A 23,402-nucleotide genomic window follows, 5' to 3' on the forward strand; every position below is an offset into this window, starting at 1 on the left:
TCACAACTAGGCATCTATTTCCCTTTTAAGCACTTCATTTACTTTTCGTTTATAACCTACAACAAGGCACTATGCTTCAGAACTCACTTAGCGCAGTTCACATTTTAAAATTATTCTGGATTCCCTTACTATAGATGAGTTGTTTCCTATTTACTCTGTCAATTCTATTTATTATTTTAAATATTTTGATCAGAATTCCCCTTATTCTCCTCACCTCTAGGGAATATAATCTTATTGTAGCTCAGATCCTTTATCCCTGATATCATATTGATAAATCATCAATTGACTTTCTTCGTAAGGCAAGGTGCCCAAAACTGAATGTATGTATTCCACATGAGATCTTACCAGGGCTTTATGTAATTGCAATAGTATTATCTTCAAATCAGACTCCTCCAACTACCAATGGATCACCCTCCTTTCTATTGCTGGGAAGATCCTGGCTAGAATACTTCTGAACAGGCTTGTGCCGACTATTCTGGAAGAAAACCTCCCAGAGAGCCAGCGTGGTTTCAGAGCAAACAGGGGCACCACAGACATGGTATTTGCACTCTGACAATTACAAGAAAAATGTCGTGAGCAAAACAAAGGCCTGTACGTCACTTTCGTAGACCTCACCAAGGCATTCGACACTGTGAGCAGAGATGGACTTTGGAAAATCCTTGAAAAACCTCGATGCCCACCCAGGCTCCTGGCCATGGTGAAGCAGTTTCATGAAAATAAGAACAGACAAGTCAAGCAAAACAGCGACCTCTCAAATCCCTTCCGTATGTCCAATGGTGTGAAGCAGGGATGTGTGCTGGCCTTGACCCTATTCACCACCTTTTTCAGCATGATGCTGCAACAAGCAGAAGACCTTAAGGAGGGAGTTTATATATACTTTTGGACTGAGGGAGGTATTTTCGACCTCTGGCGTCTTCAGGCTCACACCAAGCCACAAGAAAAACTCATCTGTGAACTTCTTTTCGCCAATGACTGTGCACTCCTGGTCCACAGTCAGTCAGACCTGCAACGTATAACTACACATTTTTCAAAGGCGGCACAACTGTTCGGACTAAAAATCAGTTTAAAGAAAACTGAAGTACTTCATCAACCTGCACCCCAAGAAGAATATAGACCACCAAGCATTGTCATCGAGGGAACCGAGCTGAATGCCATCAAGCAATTTACTTATTTGGGGAGCATCATCTCGTTTGATGCCACCATAGACAAGGAAGCGGACAAAAGGCTCTCAAAAGCAAACAGTACATTCGGCAGACTCTACAAACGTGTGTGGAGCAACCACAGCTTCAGAGCACAGACCTAACTCAAGTGTACAAAGCCACAGTCCTCACCACCCTTCTGTATGGCGCCGAGTCATGGGTCCTATACCGCTGTCATGTACGTCTTCTAGAGCGCTTCCATCAGTGCTGCCTCCGCAGCATCCTCAAGATTCACCGGCAGGACCGCATCTCAAACATTGAAGTCCTGGAAACAGCCAACATCACCAGCATCGAGGCCATCCTGCTGCAAAGCCAACTGCGTTGGGCAGGTCACGTTGCCCGGATGGACGACAGTCACCTGCCCAAGATCGTGTTGTATGGAGAGCTGACCATGGGTAAAAGGAACAGGGGGGCTCCCTGCAAACATTTCAAGGACTCTCTGAAGAACTCCCTCTCTGTGTGCCACATTGTCCGTCGCAAGTGGGAAGTGCAGGCCATAAATCTTGATGCCTGGAGATGCTACATCAGGAGGGCTGCAGACACCTTTGAGACTGAGCAAAGAACCAGCATGAAAGTGAACAGTAGGAGAAGGATAGATCCAATTTCCCCCAGCAGCGACTACACCTTCACTTGTACCCGCTGTGGGAGAATCTGCCGGTCATGGATAGGCCTGACTAGCCACCAGCAGGCCTGCAACTGATGACTGCAACCTTCCCAAAATCTTCATCTGTGAAGAAATGCCAAGAAGAAGAGATCTCCAAATTCTATACGATTGTGATGAGGCTTATCCTCCCATTAGCCTTTTTGATTTAAAAAAAAACAATTACAAGCTAGCTTTTGATGAGTTATGTATCTGGACCTCTACGCCCTTTGTTTATCTGATACCCCCAGTGCTTTCCATGTCAGCTTGACACTCATCTACCATTCTTGCAACCAACATGTACTGTCTCCTGCTTTGTTATTTTGAATTGCAACTGCCATTATCCATCCATTCATTTATTTATGTTCTTTTATTATTTCTCTCTTCTTCTCAATTGACTATGCATCCTAGTTTATCATCTGCAAATTTAGATTTATGCCACTCTTGCTAAATCCAGGTCATTATATACATAGATAGGAACTACCATTGTCACTGCACCCAATCTGAGAATGTCTGTCCCAATTCCCAGTTTTCTATCCATGCCCCAAGATTACTTCCAATTCTATGTGCTTTAATTTTATCGTAATGGCTTGTGCAAAATGTTATCAAATGTCTTTTTTTCCTGCTTTTAGGACAAATCAGCAGATTTTTCATTAACATCCAACGTTGGCATTAAAAATAACATCTTTGCCGTCCTGGTATTGGGAGTCTATGAGGTTCTGATGGAGTATAACTTCGTAACCAGCAACTACAGGTACTGCACTGAAGTGCTCCATTGCATTTCTGAGAAGTAGATCACAGTGCTCAGGTACAATTAATTAGTTTGAAGTGCAGAGACTGTTATGTAGGCAAACATGGCAGCCATTTTGCAAACTCTTAGGATCCCATGAATAACCAGTTAACGTGCTTTTGGTTGTGTTGGTGAGGTCAGGCCTGAGAGACCACTGCTCTTCAAATAGTGGTAAGTGATCTTTTAAGTCCACCTGAACGAGTGGAACAGAGAGAGTGAGCTATGGTTTAACAATCACCCAAAGGATTATAACACCCAAGAATGCAGTACTCCCTGAATAGTGCACGGATGTGTTAGCCTAGGTTATATGTTCAAGTCCTGGAATGTGACTTAAACTGGCACAGAGTTTCCTTTCTGGAGAGAAAGGATTGAGAAGTATGGTGTGGTCTATGAAAAAGGGCTGTGTTATTAGGCTTAATGGCCTTTTCCTGTTCCTAAAATTGTTATCAATGAATTGTTCATTAATACTTGAGTGGTTATGTTTGGCTTACTTTGCTTTATAAAAAAAAAAGCAAAGTATTTATCGCTGAAGATAGTGAGACTGTTTAATAGGTCGTGAAATTTTTCTCCCCTTCAATATGAGTACAGGTACTTGTTATGTTATGAACTTCTAACCGTTTATACAGCCTTAAACCACAAAAGTACATGTCACAGTGTGAGTTAAATCATTTTTGTATGTTATAATGTACAGATTTTTAAATTGCATTTGCATAGAAAGATATACAGCACAGAAGAAGGCCACTCGCACATTGTGTCTTTTTCTGGCCAATAAAGAACTAACCAGCCTAATCCCACTTTCCAACTCTTGGTCCATTGCCCTGTAGGTTATGACACTTGAAGTGCATATCGAAGTACTTTTTTAAATGCAATTATGGTTTCTGCAACTACCACCCTTTCAGGCAGTGAGTTCCAGATCCCCAACATCCTCTGGGTGAAAAGTTTCTTAACTTCCTTCTAATTCTCCTGCTAATTACTTTAAATCTATGGCCCCATTATTGACCTCTCGGCTAACCACTCTATCTAGGCTCCTCATAATGTTATACACCTCAATTAAATATCCCCTCAGCCTTCTCTGTTCCAAAAAAACAACCCCAGCCTATCCAGTGTTGTCTTATAGCTATAATTATCCATTCCTGGCATCATCCTTGTAAATCTCCTCTGTACCCTCTCTAGACTGATCACATCCTTCCTGTAATGCAGTCACCAGAACTGTAGGCAGTACTCTAGCTGTGGCCTAACTAGGATTTTATACAATTCAACTTGATCCTTCTGCTCTTATATTCTGTGCAATCTTTTGAATTTCATGGATTTCAATGCTATTAGCAAATTGTTTCTTAATCCTGCAAAGCACCATCGTTGTAATTTGTGTTTTATGCATCACTGTAATAATAATGGCTCAGTGGGTAAATACACCAAGCATTGTGATACTGACCCTTTTGGAGTAGGAAGGTTCCACATTTGATTACTGATCTGTGCTGCGTCAGTCTGTTTCAGCTGGGGTGATGGTGAAGGCGCGAAACTTGGCCTCCACATCTGCTGCATGAGGATGGAGAAAATTGGCTACAGTTCAAACTCTTGATAACAATCAGGCTTGGCTATGGTAACTCCCAAAGGGCTGGACCAAAGACCTGGAACTCCCCACCTAACAGTACTGTGGGAGTATCTCCACCACATGGACTACAGCAGTTCAAGAAGGTGGCTCTCCACCATCTTGGGGGCACTTGGGAAAGGGCAATAGATGCTGGTATTTCCAGTGATGCCTGCATCCTATGAATGAATTAAGAAAAAGCCAGCTGACACCTGCCATTTAGGGTCACATACACAGACCAAATATTTGGTATCTGTGGAACTATACTACTGGATGAGGAACTGGGGAGACAATTAGAAGAAAAGTTAAAGGAAACAGAAACCCTCCTTATTAACATGTGACTTTGTGATACTGCTTGAATTGATTCTGCTATCTGATAATTGGTTGGTCTCTGTATGTTTGCCTGAGCACACTGGCTTGGGGTGAGAATTAATCTGCATCTCAAGCCTTTAGAATTTGACCAACTACAATTTCCAGTAAAGCTAAGAAGTAAAATTGCAGCATGTGCAGCAAGACATAATATTTCTGCATTGCATATTTCCTGAGTAAACTTTTAATATTTTATTCCTTCCTGGACCTCGTGAATAATCCTTTCTTAGGTATTTTAAGTTGTTTCACTAGTAAATTATGTTTAATGTGGGAAATTGTGAGATTATTTACTTTTTTCTTGCAGCATGAATCGGTTTGAAGATGTTCTAAGCCTTTTCAACCGTTACCACAAGCTTTCGGAACTTTTGAGAGAGAAATCTGGGAAAGGCAAATCCCCCTCGTCCAGTAAAATGGCTAGGAGTCTTCTAAGCTTCAGTTTTGTCTCCTGCTTACTGACTGCACTTTTCAGGTAATACGGACCCACTTGCTGAGCTGCAGAGTAGAAGTACTGTCCACAGCAACATTTTTGTGCATGAATGAGATTTCCCCCATGTTTTGGAGAAGTACACTTTATGCCGTGTTGTAACACTCAGTTTTACATTGAACATGATCATTAAAAACATCTCAAAGTACTTCACAAATGCAGCACGTTGAGTGAAGTGACTTGCATAGTTTAACAGCCAAGACCACCAAAAAACGCATGCTTCATGCTTTCTTTTAAGAGGAACAAGTTATGAACACAAAGGCCAAAGTATTGTTGGCTTCTCCTTCCCCTCTCTGTAACAACTATACAACAACCCTACCTCTAGCCAATTTTATATGACATTAGTGGAGTTGGCTGTTGATGCACCTAAGTAAACTTTTCATTAACTAGTGAATCTAGAAAAGATCTCATCAAAGATCAGATTATTTGCTTTTGATCATCAATATACTGGTGTAGAAACCAGGACTTGCTTGAGGAAAAAAATAGATGAATGAGGGAAATCTGAAAACACTGGAAATGCATAGCAGGTTTGCCAGCATTTGAAAGAAAGAAATGTAATAGAAAGGTCCTACCCAAAACATTAATTTATCTTTTTTCTTTCGAATGCTATCTAACCTGCTGTACATATCCATCACTTTCATTCTTATTACTGCAACTGATCCAGTTTCTCTTTTTATGACTCTCATTTTGATAAAAGCTGCACAAATCACGACTTTCTGTCCTATATTTAGAAAACATCAACCTGCTTCCAAGTGCAGCTTGTTGTCCTTGATGTAAAAGGGCTGTTGTCACGAAATGTCTCAGTACTGTTCCAGCTCTTGTAGTAAGCAGGACAATTTATTATGCTATTTCATTTCAGTGGAAATGTGTCACCGCCTTTTCTTTACTGCAATAATTGGCAAAGCTTTTGTTTCTCCCCAGTGGATTACTGAAAATAAAGTAAAGGATAATCTGTGTGTGAACAGCGATTTCACTCTTCCAAATTCATTTTATAAATTTGAAGAGCTGTAAATATTACAGGTTTTTTCAATTAACTTCCCTTTGTCCCCGGAAGGCAGTGGCTTTTGCTGGGATATCGGTGGGGTTAGCCCTATTGAACTTTGCTCAAATGCTCATTTGCCTTCTGTGAGCCTAGATCGTAAGTGGTGACAGGCTGCTCATCAATGGATGGCATCACAACCAGATACTGTGTTTGGCTGATATCACGTGTACAGTTTCCAGCTATGATTGCTTGCTGGATAGTGATCAGGAACGAATCTGGGATCACTTTTTTTTTTAACCCTTCGACCAACCCAAGGGTAGCACCCCAACTTCTGTCTTGTCTGAGAACACCCAACTCCACACACACTGGGCAATTCAACTTGGAACTTTTAGGTCTGCAAGGATAGTGCTAGGCCATCAGAGATTAAACAGACTTTGTTTCCCATCTTAAAACTCCTCTGTGTGTATGTAGTATTTACAAATCTTTGTCAAAGAGCTGCAATATTGGAACAGGAATCAGGCATTCAGCCCCTAAAGCATGTTTCACTGTTCAATTAAATAGTGGCTGATCTGTACATCCACTGTATTTACTTGCCTTTGCTTTACATCCCTTGATACCTTTACTTATTAAAATCCTCTGAATCTCAGTCATAAAAATTTTAATTGGCAATATGCCAGACATCAGCATTAGAATTTCCTAAAAGGAGCTATTTTTTTTTTCCAAGAGATAATGCACCGAGCCATGAAGAGAGCTTGTCTGTGCTGCGCTCTAGTAATGAGTTTATGCGTTATGCAGTAAGCGTGGCCCTGCAGAAAATACAACAACTTGAGGAAACAGGACAGGCAGATGGACCAGACGGACAAAATGCTGAGAAAACATTCAAATATCTATGCGAGATCACTCGGTAAGACAACATGTTCACATATCTACAAGATCACATCATGATGCATTTGGTATTTTAAAATATTTCTATAAAATCATCTTGTCAAAATGTTTTAATTTTTACCAGCAGGTTAAAAAAAGGAAATGCAGCAAGTGTTGTAAATCTAAAATAAAACGGAGAATGCTATGTTTCAGGTTCCATTGGAGGATATGGCCTAAAATGTCAACTGTTTCTCTTTCAAATGCTGCCATGCTTGCTGTGTATTTCTTGAACTTTTTGGTTTTTATTGAAAATTAAATTTATTTTTCATTGTCTACTATTCAAACAGCAAAATAACAGACATTCATAAATTCATAGCTGGTACCAGCAAATGACAGTTTTTGTTTGGTGAGAAATAAAGTGGTATGGTCACCAACATTTTTTGTTGCTTGGCAGAGTTCTGCTGTGGAGATATACTTCAATCCCATCAGCAGTGGAAGAATCTGGGAAGAAAGAGAAAGGAAGGACTATTTCATTACTCTGTTTGGAGGGGTTACTGCGCATATTTAACACAATGCAGCACAGATACCAGAACAAGATCCAGCAGTTCCTCAGTGCAGTAGGTTAGTGGGCATGATTTGTATTGCTTGAGACATCCTTCTTAAGATGTAAGAAGAACATTTTATGGATCCGCATTTGTTACAGCTTACAAAAAATGAGTGAGACTGATTGGATCACCTAAATGAGAATATCACTAGCCCTTAACATCTGGTCAGGCTCTCGTAATGGTGCATCCCACTGGAATATACATAGAACATAAGAAATAGGAGCAGGAGTAGGCCATTCAGTCTCTCAAGCCTGTCCCGCCATTCAATAAGATCATGGCTGATCTGTCCCAGGGCTCAACTCCTCTTTCGGGCCTGCTCCGCATAATCCTCGACTCTCCAAGATTTTATAAATCTATCTACCTCCTCCTTAAATACATTTAGTGACCTTGCCTCCACAACTCTGAGGCAGAGAATTCCAGAGATTCACCACCCTCTGAGAAGAAATTACTTTGCATCTCAGTTTTAAATATGTGCCCCCTTATTCTGTAACTATGTCCCCTAGTTTGAGATTCCCCCACCAGTGAAACATATTCTTAACATCTCCCTGTCAAGCCCCCTTAGAATCTCATATGTTTCAATAAGATCACCCCTCATTCTTCTAAACTCCAATGAATAAAGGCCTAAACTGTTTGGCCGTTCTCAATAAGACAACCCCTTCATCCCAGGAATCAGCCTAGTGAACCTTTTCTGAACTGCCTCCAATGCTAGTATATCCTTCCTTCAATATAGGGGCCAAAACTGTATGCAGTAATCCAGGTGTGGCCTCACCAACACCATGTACAGTTGTAACAAGACTTCCCTATTTTTAAATTCTCACCCCGAGCAATAAAGGCCAAAATTCCATTTGCCTTCCTAATTACTTGCTGCACCTACATGCTAACTTTTTGTGTTTCATGTACAAGAACACCCAGATCCCTCTTTACTACAGTATTTTGTAGTCTTTCTCCATCTAAATAATAATCTGCCTTTTTATTCTTCCTTCCAAAGTGGATGACCTCACATTTTCCCACATTTAACACCATCTGCCAAGTTTTTGCTCACTCACTGAACCTATCTATATCCCTTTACAGATTCTTTGTGTCCTCATCACAACATGTCTTCCCACCTATTTTTGTATCGTCAGCAAATTTGGATACACTACACTCTGTCCCTTCCTCCAAGTCATTACTATAGATAGTAAATAGTTGAGGCCCTAGGACCGATCCTTGTGGCACCCCACTAGTTACGGCTTTCCAACCTGAAAAAAGACCATTTGATCCCGACCCTCTGCCTTCTGTGTGTTGGCCAATCATCAAACTATGCCAACACGTTACCCTCAATACCCTGAGCTCTTATTTTGTACAATAACCTTTTATGTGGCAACTTATCGAACGCCTTCTGAAAATCCAAATACTTTACATCTACTGGTTCCCCTTTATCCACTCTGCTTGTTATATCCTCAAATAATTCTAACAAATTTGTCACACGTGATTTCCATTTCATAAAACCATGTTGGCTCTGTTTGATTGTATTATGTTTTTCTAAATGTCCTGCTATTTCTTCCTTAATAATGGACTCTAGCATTTTCCCAATGATAAGCTAACTGGTCTATAGTTTACTGCTTTCTGTCTCCCTCCTTTCTTGAATAGGGGTGTCACATTAGCAGTTTTCCAATCCACTGGTATGCTACCGGAATCCAGTGAGTTTTGTTATATTATGACCAATGCCCCCACTATCTCTGCAACCATTTCTTTTAAAACCCTTGGATGCAGGCCATCAGGTCCTGGCAACTTGTCTGCCTTTAGTCCCATCAGTTTGTCCAGCACCTTTTCCCTCGTGGTAGAGATTGTTACAAGTTCCTCCCTCCCATTTACACCTTGCTCATCTATTATTGTTGGGATGTTTATAGTGCCCTTCACCTTGAAGACCGATGCAAAATATTGGTTCAAATCATCTGCCATTTCCCTGTTCCCAATTCCCCAGTCGCATCCCCTAAGGGTCCCACACTTACTTTAGCTACTCTCTTTCCTTTTATATGCCCGTAGAAGCTCTTACTGTTTGTTTTTATATTTCTTGCTAATTTACTCTCATAATCAGTTTTGACCTTCTTTATTAGTTTTTTAGTCATCCGCTGCTGGTTTCTAAAAAATTCCCGATCCTCTGGCCTGCCACTAGCTTTCGCCGCTTTGTACGCCTTTGTTTTTGATTTGATGCTCTCCTTAACTTCTTTTGTTATCCATGGGTGGTTCATCGTTCTCTTCGAATCCTTCCTTCTTACCGGAATAAATGTTTGCTGAATGTTATGAAATATCTGCTTAAAAGTCTGCCACTGCTCATCTACTGACTTCCCCTGTAGTCTATTTTCCCAGCCCACTTTAGACAACTCTTTCTTCATACCTCTGTAATTGCCCTTGTTTAAGTTGAAGACACTAGTTTGAGACCCGAGTTGCTCACCCTCAAACTAAATTTGAAATTCTAACATGTTATGATTGCTTCCCCCTAGAGGATCCTTAACTCCGAGATCTCTTATTAATCCTACCTCATTACACATTATCAAATCTAAAGTAGCCTGTTCCCTGGTAGGTTCTGCAACGTATTGTTCTAAGAAACAATCCCTGATGCACTCTACAAATTCGTCTTCCATGTTACCCTTGCCAGTTTGTTTTGTCCAGTCTATTTGCAGATTAAAATCACCCATGATAATTGCAGTGCCCTCCTTCTTACACACCTCCATTATTTCCTGATTAATATTTTTTCCTACAGAGAGGCAACTCCTCGGGGGCCTATAGACCACTCCCACCTCTGATTTCTTTCCCTTGCTATTCCTTATTTCTACCCAAACTGATTCTACATCATGATCTATTACACCTATATCATTACTCACAACCGCACTGATCCCCTCCTTTAATAACAAAGCTACCCACCTTCTTTTCCTTTCTGCCTATTCTTCCGGAACGTCGAATATCCTTGAACATTGAGATTCCAGTCCTGGTCGTCCTGCAACCACGCCTCTGTGATATCTATCAAATCATATTCATTTATTTATATCTGTGTCATCAGCAGCAGAGGATGACTAAAAAACTAATAAAGAAGGTCAAAATTGATTATGAGAGTAAATTAGCAAGAAATATAAAAACAAACAGTAAGAGCTTCTACGGGCATATAAAAAGAAAGAGAGTAGCTAAAGTAAGTGTGGGACCCTTAGGGGATGAGACTGGGGAATTAACAACAGGGAACAGGGGAATTAACAACAGGGAACAGGGAAATGGCAGATGATTTGAACCAATATTTTGTTACAAATGCTATGTGCATTCAGATAAAGAGCCTTAAGCTTTGCCTTTTTACCATTTTTACCTACTCTGGTTCTAATTTCTGCTTTACTCTTATGCTCGTCTTCTCTGTCCCTTCCTGTCACACTCTGATTAATGTATGCCCTTCACCACCCTGCACCTCTGCTCTTTTGTTACTTTTCGACTTTTTAAACTTCCCTTCAATTGAATCCTCCCCCCATTATTTTGTTTAAAGCCTTATCTACAACCCTAGTTAATACGATTCGCTAGGACACTGGTCCCAGCATGGTTCAAGTGCAGCCCATCCCAATGGAACAGCTCTCTCTTTCTCCAGTAGTGGTGCCAGTGTCCCATGAATCGGAACCCATTTCTCCCACACCAATCTTTGAGCCACGCGTTTACCTCTCGAATCTTATTTACCCTATGCCAATTTGCACATGGCTCGGGTAGTAATCCGGAGATTATTACCGTTGTGGTTCTGCTTTTTAATTTAGCCTCAAGCTGTTCATAGTCCCTCAACAGAACCTCTTTCCTAGTCCTACCTATGTCGTTGGCATCTACGTGGACCACGACAACTGGATCCTTTCCCTCCCGCTCCGAGTTCCTCTCTAGCCCAGAAGAGATGTCCTTAACCTTGACACCAGGTAGGCAACACAGCTTTCGGGACTCTCTATCTTTGCTGCAGAGAACAGTATTTATTCCCCTATCTATGCTATCCCCTATGACTACAACATTTCTCTTTTCTCCCCACTTGAATGGCGCTCTGCAGTGGTCAGTTCGCTCATCCTCCGTGCAGTCTGTGCCCTCGTCCACACTGAGAGCAAAAACCTTATACTTATTGAATAAGGGCACTGACTGAGGCTCCTCCAAAGCTAAATTCTGAATTCCCATACCTGCCTCACTCGCAGTCACACCCTCCTGTCCCTGACCACGGTCCAAATTGGATGTAATCTAAGGGGTGCGACTGTCTCCTGAAACACAGTGTCCAGGTAACTCTTCCCCCTCCCTGATGTGTCGCAGTGTCCGCAGCTCAGACTCCAGCTCATCAACTCTGAGCCAAAGTTCCTCGAGCAGCCAACACTTGCTGCAGATGTGATCACTGTGGATCACACCGGCGTCCACCAGCTCCCACATACTACAGCTGCAACACATCGCATGCCCAGCCATCTCAATTCTATTTAATTAATTAATTTGGATCTCAGTATTTAAAGAAAAAAGAATTATTTAAGTGTACTCTTAGCCTGTAATGCTGTCTCCTGATTTAAATCACTTGGCCAAATCAAAAAAAAAACACAAAAAGAGCTGCTGTTTTATCTCCCGGCTCCTCTCGACTGTGTTGTGGTTATGAAATGGCTCATTAATGTTAAAATTTGTGAAGCATTCATATAAATTAATTAAAACTGTGAACCTACATAATCGTTTCCACTTAGCTCAATTTAAAACACTCTCCCCTCTTTTAGAAAGTTGTGGTTTCAAGCTTTACTTGAGCATATAATCTAGTTGACACTTCAGTGCAGTACTATATTGTTGGAGGTGCCATCCTTTGGCCAAGATGTTAAAACTGAAGCCCTGTCCACATATGCAGGTAGACAATAAAATCCCATGGCAGTGTTAGAAAGAAGATGAGGGAATTTTCCTGGTCAGTATTCGTTCGTCAACCAACACGATCAAAAACAAAGCTTCAACAGGTTATTCATTGAATTATTGTTTCTGGGATCTTGTTTGCATAATGCCTCCTGTAGTGACAGCATTTCAAAATCATTTGTTAGGTAAAGTGCCTTGGGATGTTTCTGCGAAATAAGATGCTGGATAAATGCAAGTTTGTTCTTTCCGTCTTGCTTTCCTTCCTCCATTAATGTTGTAAGCATACTGCAGTTGTGCATGGTGATTCTATAGGCATGTTAGTAAATGTATGTTATTTTCCTATTCCTAAGTTACTTGTATATTGGCATGTTTTATTATATTCAGCTGGCTGTGTGTCCCATTGCTGTTTTTATTGATTTATTTATTTATCCTTTCGATAAAAACTGATTACAGAAGAGTGGAAGCTTCATTTCAAAGTCCAGTCAAAAGTGCAAGTTGTGACTGTCAAAGTACTGCCACACTACTCTAAACTCAGTAACGACTGTTGAGAATATGTGGGGCTGGATTTTATAGGGGCCTCGTTGTCGGGATCCTGGGGGGGTGGGGAGGGGAGGGTGGCATGAAGATTGCCCTGGATGAGGCCCGCCAATGACCTTGATGTTGGCAGGGCCCATCCAGATCTTGGTGGCGGCGAGGCCCTGTTTCGGCCCCCCCGCCTCTCGGCGACGGGACCCGGATTTGAATATGCATATGGGCACTTGCCATTCATTAATATGCAGGCTGCTGCGATTCAGGCAGCACGGTTGCAATCTTCATCCAGACGCGCGGCACTCACGTGCCTTCACTTTCACATCCGTGAAAAGCCGGCAGCACCGAAGCGTCAGCCTCTGAGCATATGAGGGTGGGTGCGGGGCTGCAACGTGTGGGTTTAAACTCAGCATGTAAGAAGGGAGGTGGGTGGGGGGGTTGCAATGTGTGGGTTTAAACTCTGCATGCAAGAAGTGAGGTACCCCCGTGCCCTTCTTCCATAAAGGGGGTCACTCTGCGCCTGCAAACGTTTGGGGGGGCTGGTGAAGGGGGCTGACCCTGAAATCGGCCAACACTGTTTGGGGGAGGGGGAAGCAATAGCACTGCATGACCCTTTTGTGTGGGGTAGGGTCCAAAAATGGGGGTTGAAGGTCATGTTGCCAATGGTCTCATCCACACAACGCCAGTAACATAATCGTGCTCATCCTGCCCCACTTTTATGCAAAGCTAAGACTGGCAATGTCATGCCTTGCCATATAGGTGATGACGGAACGCAGCTGAAGCACCAATTTACATCACTCTTTGCCCTGATAGGTGCCATTGACCTACTGAAGGAACTGAGTTCACCTGCAGCGTTCAGTTGGGGCTGGTCCACCCTGTCTATTTTGATCCAAGTGCCATAAGGAGCCATGTTCGCTGGAGGCGGAACCAAGAGGCAGGCACAGCCCACGTGGAAGCTCACGGAAGCGAGCAGCAGCAGCCACCAAGGCGCATTCGATGCCTGAGAAGATAGCGGGCCCACAGGTCCCACATGACATACCTGCAGATGTTGGAGTGCCAGTGTCAGAGGCGACTGCAGGTATCCAGAGAAGCGGTGATGCATCTCTGTGCATTGCTGAATGACGACCTGCTTCTGATGGGGTTTGCTGGACACCGTATGCCTGTGGCCCTCAAAGTCACTGCGGCTCTTAACTTCTACCCCTCCGCATCATTCCAGGGACCCACCGGTGACCTGTGTGGCATTGCACAGTAAGCAGTGCACCACTGTATCGGGGGTCACCGATAACTTGTACAGGAGGGCCGGTGACTATGTGCACTTTGAGACAGACCCTGAGAGTCAGCACCAGAGGGTCCTCGGATTTGGGGCCATCGCCAGAATTTATTGCCCATCAATTGCCCTTCATCAGCCTGGGGCTCAGCATGGGCCTGGCCACCCAGAGTCCTCCGACTGTCGGAAGTCTCTGCTGTCTCAGCCTCAGCCTGCTGCTTGGGTGCGTTTGTGGTGCTCTCACCAGCTTATGATCCAGACTCTAAAGCCGAATGGATTCCCGCCAAGGTGAATGTCTCTGTGCTGATGGAAGGTGCGTGGGTGTCATGGGACACTGCGCCCTCTGAGATTGTCTCTTCCTCAGGTGCTGGCACTCTCCAGGGCCTCCAATGACCCCTCGGAGCGTTTCCCTGCAAGATACAATGTGAAGAACACAGTTTTAGGGTTAGCAGTGTACATATCACTAATATGACAACATTGTGTCCACAAATGAAATGTTTTGAATAATCGTTGCATTTGTCAGAGATTGTTACGACCGACTGCTCTGTCAAAGCCCTCCAATCAAAATATACGGTTCTGATTGTGGTGGGACCAACACCCTGTTCATTCACTCCCATCGCTCCACAAATCGGCTAACAGATCATTTAAAACTTACCAAATTAAAGAAAGACCCAGCCAAATTGTACCATCTATTCACCCCCAAATGAGGCTAACCAAACCAGGTGTCTTTAAATCAACAAATTAACTCTTTAATTAGAACTAAATTCTTAAACACTATGAAGATGTAACCAACATTTAAAATAGAAAAAATTAGAGTCCTTGCAAATTTACAGTCCAGTGTTGCTTGAAGTCCACACAGAATGTTGCTCGAAGTCCTCACAGTCGCCCGATGTGGGGGAAAAAGGTTCTTCCACAGTAGAACAGTCCGTAGTCTAACTTCAGTCGGTGATGCTTTCCTTCTGCAGCGAATTTCAACAATTAATGACTTTCAAACACTTTCAACAGAATCAATCTGACTTTAGAGTTTTTGAGGGATAAAAGATTGTCACAGTCTAACTTCCCTATCTTCAACTTAAATTACCAGAGATTTCTGTTTTGGCTTGATGTTAGAATTTTGAGAGATAATAAGTAAACAGACTAAAATCCTCTTCCTTCAGTTTAAATGGTTGTGAGCTCTTTTTCCAGGTGCTGTCATCACAACTGTGTCCTCTGTGTCAGTCTGTGTTAGAACAAACTGTCTTCAACTAAAAGCCAGTTCAAAACTGAATTGTAACAAATGTATCGCATGAAATTCACTCCCAGTGGTTGTATCTAAGGTAACAAGAATGCACCCTTTGAATCGCAGTCTCTAAATGGCTGTTTCTAAGGCAACGAAAATGCACCTTTGTATAACTCCTGAGGCTTGCTGGTTCTTAAAGCAATACTGATCCCTTGAAAGTCTTAAAGGCAAACCGCATATTCCCGAAAAAAAAAACTACAGGATCATGACAAGATGTATGTTCACCTGGGATCCCAAACTCCATGTCTGAAACAGATCATCCTCCCTGACAGCCACGTAGCTCGAGGGCCTCCTCCTCAGCCTGGGATAGTGGTCGGATGTCCGGCACCCCTCCACCAGTCCTGGAGGACTCCCTAGCATTGTGTGCCCTCTTTGCCTGAAAGAGTAAGGATGCAGATGTATAACATTGCCAAACAACAACATGGCGTTTTTCACAACAGGAGCGCCTCAACAAAAGGTAGGGGACAATCAGTGTGTCATATGGACTCAGCCTGTCATATAGGTGCCATACTCTGGATGGCAAATGAGGGTTAGTTTTATCACACATGCAGCCACCCATGTGGCATCAATCCTCCCCACCCAGCCTCGCTGTGTTTGATGTGGCAGTGGTACCCATGTGCCACTCTGTGGGCAAACCCAGGTCAGATGGGGCCGCAAAAGATAGTTCCACTTACTTTTGCTATACGTATGAGAAAGTTCACCCTTTTGCGGCACAGGACCCAGTCTTGGCGGATGACCCCATGGCAGCTTACCTCTACTGCAATCTGCATCCAGGCTTGCTTGGTCAGGCGGAGGGCCTCTTACAATTGCTGGGGAAAAGGACCTCCCGCCTTGCCCGTGCAGCCTGGAGGCGAGTTAGCAGGGAGGCATCACTGAACCGTAGGGTCGCCCTTCCTCTCTGCCATCTGCTGTGCCTTGCTGGGGTATTGGTTTCCAGATGCGGATTAACAGCCGGCTTGTCAGCTTCAGTGCCAAGGTTTTTAAATGGATTTTGTACGGCTGCAAGGCTGGCTGCCGTTTAAATATGGCACCAACATCTGCTGACTCGTCAACTGACGCCATTGCGGGGTGGGGTGGGTGGCCCGACCCGACCCAACCCAGGCATGCTAATGAGCTGCGCGCATAGGATCACGGTGGCTTCACGATGTGCAGTCCACCATTTTTCTCGCCTATAGAATCCAGCCTGTGGTCTGCAGCCCAGCAATCCATGTATAAGTGACATCTTATTGTATAAACCTGTGGTTTTATAGTATTTTTTATATTTGAGTCACTTTAAAACTGATCTGCATCAGCAAGTTTGATCATATCTGAAATTGTTCGACAGCATTGGCTTAGATTTCTTTTTTCTTGCTGTTGATTGTTTGCTGGTCTTTGACATTCCCATATGAGTTGCCCTTCATGCATAGAAAGTTTTATAGTTTCTGATATTTAAGAGCAGTGGAGTAGTTGTGATGGTTTTGATTTGTTCCTTTTTTCTTCTCTTTCGTCTTCCTTCTTTCCCGACCCACTCCCCACCCCCCCTCCCAAATTCCTTAACTGACCAATAGCGCACAAGGGAAACTTCTTTTAAGGTAGCATCTAGAACATGTGGATGAATGAAAGGTCACATCTGAAATGTTAATTCTGTTTCTCTCCACAAATGCTGCCAAACCTGCTGTGTATTTCAACACTTTCTGTTCTTCTTTCAAATTTTCAGCATCTGCAGTATTTTGCTTTTATTTCAGGTACTTGGGTGCTTGTGGAACACTAACCCTTCAGGAGAGGAGAAAATGGAGAAAAATGTTTTGTGCATTTTATTTTTAGATGTGGTGAGTGATGGGGAAAGAGAACAGGAGAACATCAATATTACAGAGAAAGCAGCTTTCCACATCAGACAGTTCCAGGTAAGTTTCTTGTGCTTGATGCTGCTTTTAAATCAGAACTGAGAACCTTTCTGTAGCATTAATTTTGCACCTGCAGTAATCTGTAAGAAATATATCTTGTGTTTCTAATTTATGAGCATGCGATACCCCTCTATTCTGCACTCACTGTTCACATTAAGATATGTTCATTCTGATCCATTTGTTGTCAGAGATCCCTTGTGACACAACTGAGTGGGGATGAAGAGGATTTTAACAGCAAGGAAGCACAGCTTTTAGTGAGCATACTGTCAACAATCTCTCGACTATTAGAACCCACGTCTGAACAAGTATGTAAACATCAACTCTGACAGCTCATTCTAGTTTTTCACCAGTAGAATGCAATGAGTTTGAGAGGCTTAAAAAGCACAATTTTTTTCTCTCTCGTTTTGTGATCAAGGTGAGCGATGTTACTACTAGGGAATGGAACAGATTCCCACTGTAGGTGTCCAGTGACTGCATCAAGCACTCCTATGTCAGACGTAGCACGGCGAGAGAACGCTTATATTCTGTATCTACTCTGCCCACCAAATTCTGCATCAGCCCCAACATCAATGGAGTGATCACCCCTTCAAATGTGTTATGCTTTTCTGTCCCCCACAGCAGCCATCCTAATAGATGCTCTTAGTAATTTTGTCCAGTTGGGGGCAGTTAGTGGTTAAGGACAGTTTGTGCTGTGGCCCCATTGCCATGATGAACTGTACTGAGATTGATCCAGGCATATTTCACTTAAGCACTGAGCAGATGGAGAAGTTTTTCATCTCATCATTCTGGGTTGGATTTCAACCCTCATGCCAGAGTAAATGGTCATAGCATCACCCAGTCAGACAAAGTATATATTCTGTAGAAAAGAATCAGAGATTTTGTAGTTGTGTATGTACTAGATGAGCGTGGGAGATCGGTAATCTCGCATCATGTTGCCTCAAGTAAGTTGTGTGCAGCTTTTGTTCTCTGTTAAGTGATAAGTAACAGATTGTATAAAAGCTGTTTCCGATGTTTCGAAAAGAAACCTATTTAATGTTGATGGGCTGAAGTCAAGCTTGTTAACTTACTAAAGTAAATGGATGTAGCAGCATCCATATTAATTATGTATCTTTCTATTGCCTATACTGATAAAACTAGTTTCATAAGGCAGGAACAGCCCTGTCTTCCAATTGAGTTCCCTGGTTCTCCCTGCATGTAGAAGGCCCAACGCTTTGTTAATGGAGGTACATCAGGTAGGGAGGGAGAAATTTGAAGCAGGTGAAACTGAAGGGAAAGAACAACTCCTTGTCTATTTGGCTGATGTCTTCACGTGCTCTGCATGCTTACCAATTTCTAGTAACATTCTGCTGCCCAAGGGCCAGAGGGCTGGTGATCACTTTGGCATAGTCTGCCATCTGTTAACCAGTGTAGAGTGTTACTGACTGTAATTGTTGTGAAACTTGTCCCCCAGGCTGTCTTGCTCTTCTGTGTGGAAAATTGCTATAATGTTGCATAGATGTTTAAAACAACAAAAAAAGCTATTCTTTTTTTTAAAATCGGATAATATACAGAGAAGAAAGTAACTTGGAAAATCAGACAGGTACTTAAGAAACATAGCATAATGACACAGTGAACAATTTCACAAAAGTAGTCACGATAGAGGTATTCTTGGAATAGCAACACTGATTATATCCCTTTCTTTACATTAAATATGTTACTATGGCAATGCCAGTTTTCTTTGGCAGGCTGTTAGTTTTATCATATTGGAACAGAAAAGGGTAAAAAGATTGTGTTTTTATTTTAATTAAATGTGTGCAAGTTCATTTGTAATCCAAAAATTTATTTCCTATCTTAATTTGTGAGGTGAAAAATGTAGTGCTGGTATCAGCTGAAAGTGCATGATTTGATCTACCATTAATTTATTGTGTTTTTATTGATAGTTTGGTCAAATGTTAACATGGACAGTAAAGATTTGCAAGGAAAATAACCTAGGTAAGTATAATTCAAGCACAGACCTGAGATTCATAATATTTAGAGATAAAATGGAAAATGCTGGAAATGAACAATAGGTCCTCAGCATATCGAAGAGAAAAGACAGGTAATGTTTCAATTGTGACATTGCATTAGACCCCAAAGCAAACTTGCAAAAAATTGTCCATAGTATGTTGTCTATTAAATATAGATTTTTAAGATTAGATTTATAAAGGTTTTTCTAGAAATAATAGTAAAGAGTAAATGCAATTTATTCATAAGAACTGAATTTTTCTGGTTCCTGACATTAGGAGATCAGTAACGGCTGTGTTCTGTTAGGAGGCAGGTGCATGTTGGACTTGCAGCACATTATCTGTTTCAAAAAGAAACAGTTGGGGATTTTAGTTTCAAAATGAATGTCAAATGAAACAAAATATTAGATCTATTGCTAAAACTTTATGCTGCCTTCAAATGTTTCTCTGATCAGCACCTCCTAAGTGGGCATGGTATAATACTGTATAAACATGTTGTTGGCTTCACAGAAGATGTGCATTTCTGCAAAGGTGTGATGAGTATGATGTTCAGTCTGCATGTGCTGCACAAGAGTCCAGTGAGCTTGCTACAAGAGATGTCTCGAGATGTCCACAGTCGCCTGGGGGATATTGATCAAGTAAGAACCCTGCGCAAGGAAATATGGGACATAACTAGATAATTTTGCCGTTTTTCATCCTGTGTAATAAGCACAATCTGTACTATCCAGGACTTGAGATCACAAGGGAGCAGACTTACCTTATGGGCAGGATACGACGGGCAGACGGGAGCTGGCCACCGACGTAAAAGTCGGCGAACCCGCAAGCGCCCAGCCTGGGGATCTGACCGCATTTTACGGGTCCCCGGGCTTTAATTGTTCAGTGGCGGGACTTCCATCTGCTTGAGGGAGGAAGTTCTGCCTCATTGAGCTGCTGGCCAATCATTGGACCGGCAGCTCTCAATCCCAGCAGCACCACCAGGAGCAGTGAACACTGCTGGGAGTGCATCCCAGCCGAGGACACGGAGCCAGGACTGAGGTAAGTTTAGTTTGCCTTGCCGGACAGATCAGTCGCGGCCCGGCGAGGCAAGGGTGGCCATTTGTGGGGAAGTGGGGGGCGTCTCGACTTCTGGAGTGATTGGGGAAGCGGGCACAGCTCTCAATCAGGCACCTGATTGTCAAGCCCCCCACCGCCCCCCGGTGCCCTGGAAGGCCTCCAGGTATCACTGGGCAGCCTTTCACGTCTACTGGACGCCCGCTTGCCACTTGTAGAATACCGAAGGTGATGGGAAAAGGCCCTTAGGTGGCCGTTAAGTGGCCACTTAAGGACGGCCACCTAGGGGCCTCGATTGGCCTGGGGCAGGCGGCCCGTTTCACCCTCCCCCACCCCCCGTGGCCCACGTAAAGTAGACCTTCTCGAGGGCAATTAGGGATGGGCAATAAATGCTGGCCTGGCCAGCGGCGCCTACATCCCATGAATGAATTTTTTAAAAAAAGAGTGAGCCAGGAAGGCCTCCCACTCCACTTTACACCCCCCCGCCTGGCCACCATCTGGCTCGCTGGGGTGGCCTGAAATTCCAGCCTATGTCACACATGGTTCCATTTCAATGAAACCTCTTATTTTGCAGGAAATCAGAAAGGTAGCTTTCACACTGTTGTCACCAAAAATATTTTGCAATGCATGCAGTAATGTAGTTTGTATTAGAAATTAATACTGATGTCTAACTTGGCAAATTCTTACCTCAAGTTTAGCAAATAATTAACCAAGTAACATGATTCAGAATGTACAGATGTAAGAGCAGACCACGATTCACATCCCATTTATCAGGAGAGCCACTTGGATGTCAATCTTGGCCCACATCTCCTGATTATGTACGTGGATTTTAGTTATGGGTTTTACTATGAGTCAGTGCTTTATGTACAGAAGTACTGGGCTTTTGATGTCCAATACTAAATCAGTCACCTGTAAGTCTGGGAAAGTGGTCAACATAGGGAGGTTATTGATTTGGAGGAACTTGTCCATATTCCAGCAATCCTCAATTGAATACCCAGTGTGTTTATATTTGGGTGTCATTGGAGAGAGTGTGGCATATTCTAAGGCATTGTAAGCGAGCTTATATAAAGAGAGCATCCTTGTTTACTCACCGTTGGTCTTATTTGTCTGTGAGCCGATGGATGTATTAGCCGTTGTAGCATTAGTTGGCAAGATCAACTTGAGCTAATTCTCCTATAGTGTAATGGCTGATGCAACTCATCCTACAGCTAATGCTGGTATGCAAATGTAGCATAAAAATAAATCTTTTGGCAAGATATCTACTGAGGTTCAAATTTGAATTCCTGTAGGAATCTTTCCAGTATCAGAAAAAATTATATTTTATCTTCTACTTCTGCCACATCATGACTGCAGTACACTGTTTAGTTTGACTTCAGTTCAGATGCAGTAGTATTTTCATTGCTCAGTAGTGCCTGACTGATTAATTGCCCTGGTTGTTCTGATCGGGGAGTTAACAGTGGGATATCTGGGGTCCAAGTGAAAGATCACAGTAAAGGAGGCTGTCCACTTAAAGTGCTTTTCCATTGGTGCTTATTCAGTTTGGATGGTGGGAGAGTGGCATCCAAGTGTTGACCTCCTCTATTTACATTGCTAAGCCCAACTGCCTTGAAGTCATAGCAGAATCAGAAGTCCACATTTGGAGCTATGATTACCAGTGTTACAGTACAAAGCGAATTAAACGAGCCACTTCAGAGGGGTTGGAACTAAAAGAAGTGGTTGACTTCTTCGATAGAACATTGGTTGAGAGAAATACTATAAGCTTTTATATATTTTAAATTGGGACATGGGCAGGAAAAAAGCAAGTCAAATAGAGTTCCAAGTGTACTTATTTGTTGGTGAAAGAAAAGTATGGTCGTTGCATGCCTTATCAGTTGCATAGTATGTGCCAACACAAGTATTCACACAGATAATTGGTCTGAAGGTAATTCAATGCTTTATCTGGAGTTGTTGGTAGATTAATATATAGTGCATGAATCAAGACTTTTTTTGAGGAGGTTTGTAGAAATTTAAATTTGCAGAAGTAGTTGCCCACTGTCATGACCAGGTGACAAAGGTGTCTAGGAGTCCCTCTCAGTCTTCACCTGGTCTTACCGTAACAGGGTTTAATTTTAAACACACTGTTTTTAGCTCCCCCTTGGTGAATTCTTGTTCACCGCTTTCCAATTATAAGGCAAAGAAACCAGCACAAACAGGCTTTCTTAGGTTTAAAGAAGAAAAGTTGAAATTTATTAAACTTAAACTCTAATTTGGTTAACACCGCATGACGTGCCCATGCTAGCATGCATACGCGATACACACATGCAAATAGAGACAGAAAAGAGCAGAAGAAATAAAGTGGACAAGTTTGAGGCAATATCTGAAGAGTTTTTGTTACGGGTCTTCGAGCTCATTGTAGAGTCCTCGATTGTAGGTAGATCTTGCTTTTCGTTGGGGCCCAGTATTATTCTTAAACCTTCTTCACTGTTGGATACCTTTCTCTCTTGGGGTTCATGTGTCTTCAGTAGATTCAGAGGCTTGTGAGAAAGAGATGGGAGCAAGCAGACAGGAGAGATCTTCTCAGTCCAGGAGCATTCTGCTTTCTGCCCAGACTGTTTGTATAGATGCAAAAAATTCAAGTTGCCCAGCAGGTTAGTCATGTGACTAGCTGGTTTGATCATGTCCGTTTGTGTATTCGGCCATCTTGGCAGTCAACCTGGAATGCGAGCTCCCCACTATCAATGTCTGGTGATCAAAAGTCTATTGTGGGTTGAATGTGTCCTTTGTCCTTTCCAAACACTGTCTGTTAATATGCAAATATCTTTCCAGCCAAGGGTCCATTGCGGGTTGAAGGTGTCAGGGAATGGCTGCTTTGTCCTTCCAAACACTGTCTGTTAATATGCAAATTTATTTCCAGCCAAGATCTGCCAATTTTTTAGAGCAAGTCCTTTCTTCACTTCAACAACAGTTTGAAATTTAATGTCCATGTGGCAAAATGAATATGCCTCATGCTTGGCAGGTGGGGGCCTGCATGACACTACCTAAAAATATACAATGGTTTG

The 23,402-nt window shown here is 42.6% G+C and overlaps 1 protein-coding gene across 3 annotated transcripts in view; it reads left to right on the forward strand.

Annotated features, from left to right (window-relative positions):
- Positions 1–23,402, forward strand: part of fanci (FA complementation group I) — a 71,259-nt gene that overhangs the window by 25,163 nt on the left and 22,694 nt on the right. For all 3 annotated transcript variants that reach the window (XM_068018061.1, XM_068018063.1, XM_068018062.1), the window contains exons 22-29: positions 2,472–2,593; positions 4,891–5,055; positions 6,777–6,956; positions 7,371–7,537; positions 17,253–17,332; positions 17,521–17,637; positions 19,252–19,303; positions 19,825–19,952. In XM_068018061.1, coding sequence (XP_067874162.1) covers positions 2,472–2,593; positions 4,891–5,055; positions 6,777–6,956; positions 7,371–7,537; positions 17,253–17,332; positions 17,521–17,637; positions 19,252–19,303; positions 19,825–19,952 — 1,011 coding nt within the window. The remainder of the gene's footprint in view (positions 1–2,471; positions 2,594–4,890; positions 5,056–6,776; positions 6,957–7,370; positions 7,538–17,252; positions 17,333–17,520; positions 17,638–19,251; positions 19,304–19,824; positions 19,953–23,402) is intronic.

The sequence above is a fragment of the Heterodontus francisci genome, chromosome 38 (genome assembly GCF_036365525.1).
Source record: "Heterodontus francisci isolate sHetFra1 chromosome 38, sHetFra1.hap1, whole genome shotgun sequence".
Lineage (NCBI taxonomy): Eukaryota > Metazoa > Chordata > Chondrichthyes > Heterodontiformes > Heterodontidae > Heterodontus > Heterodontus francisci.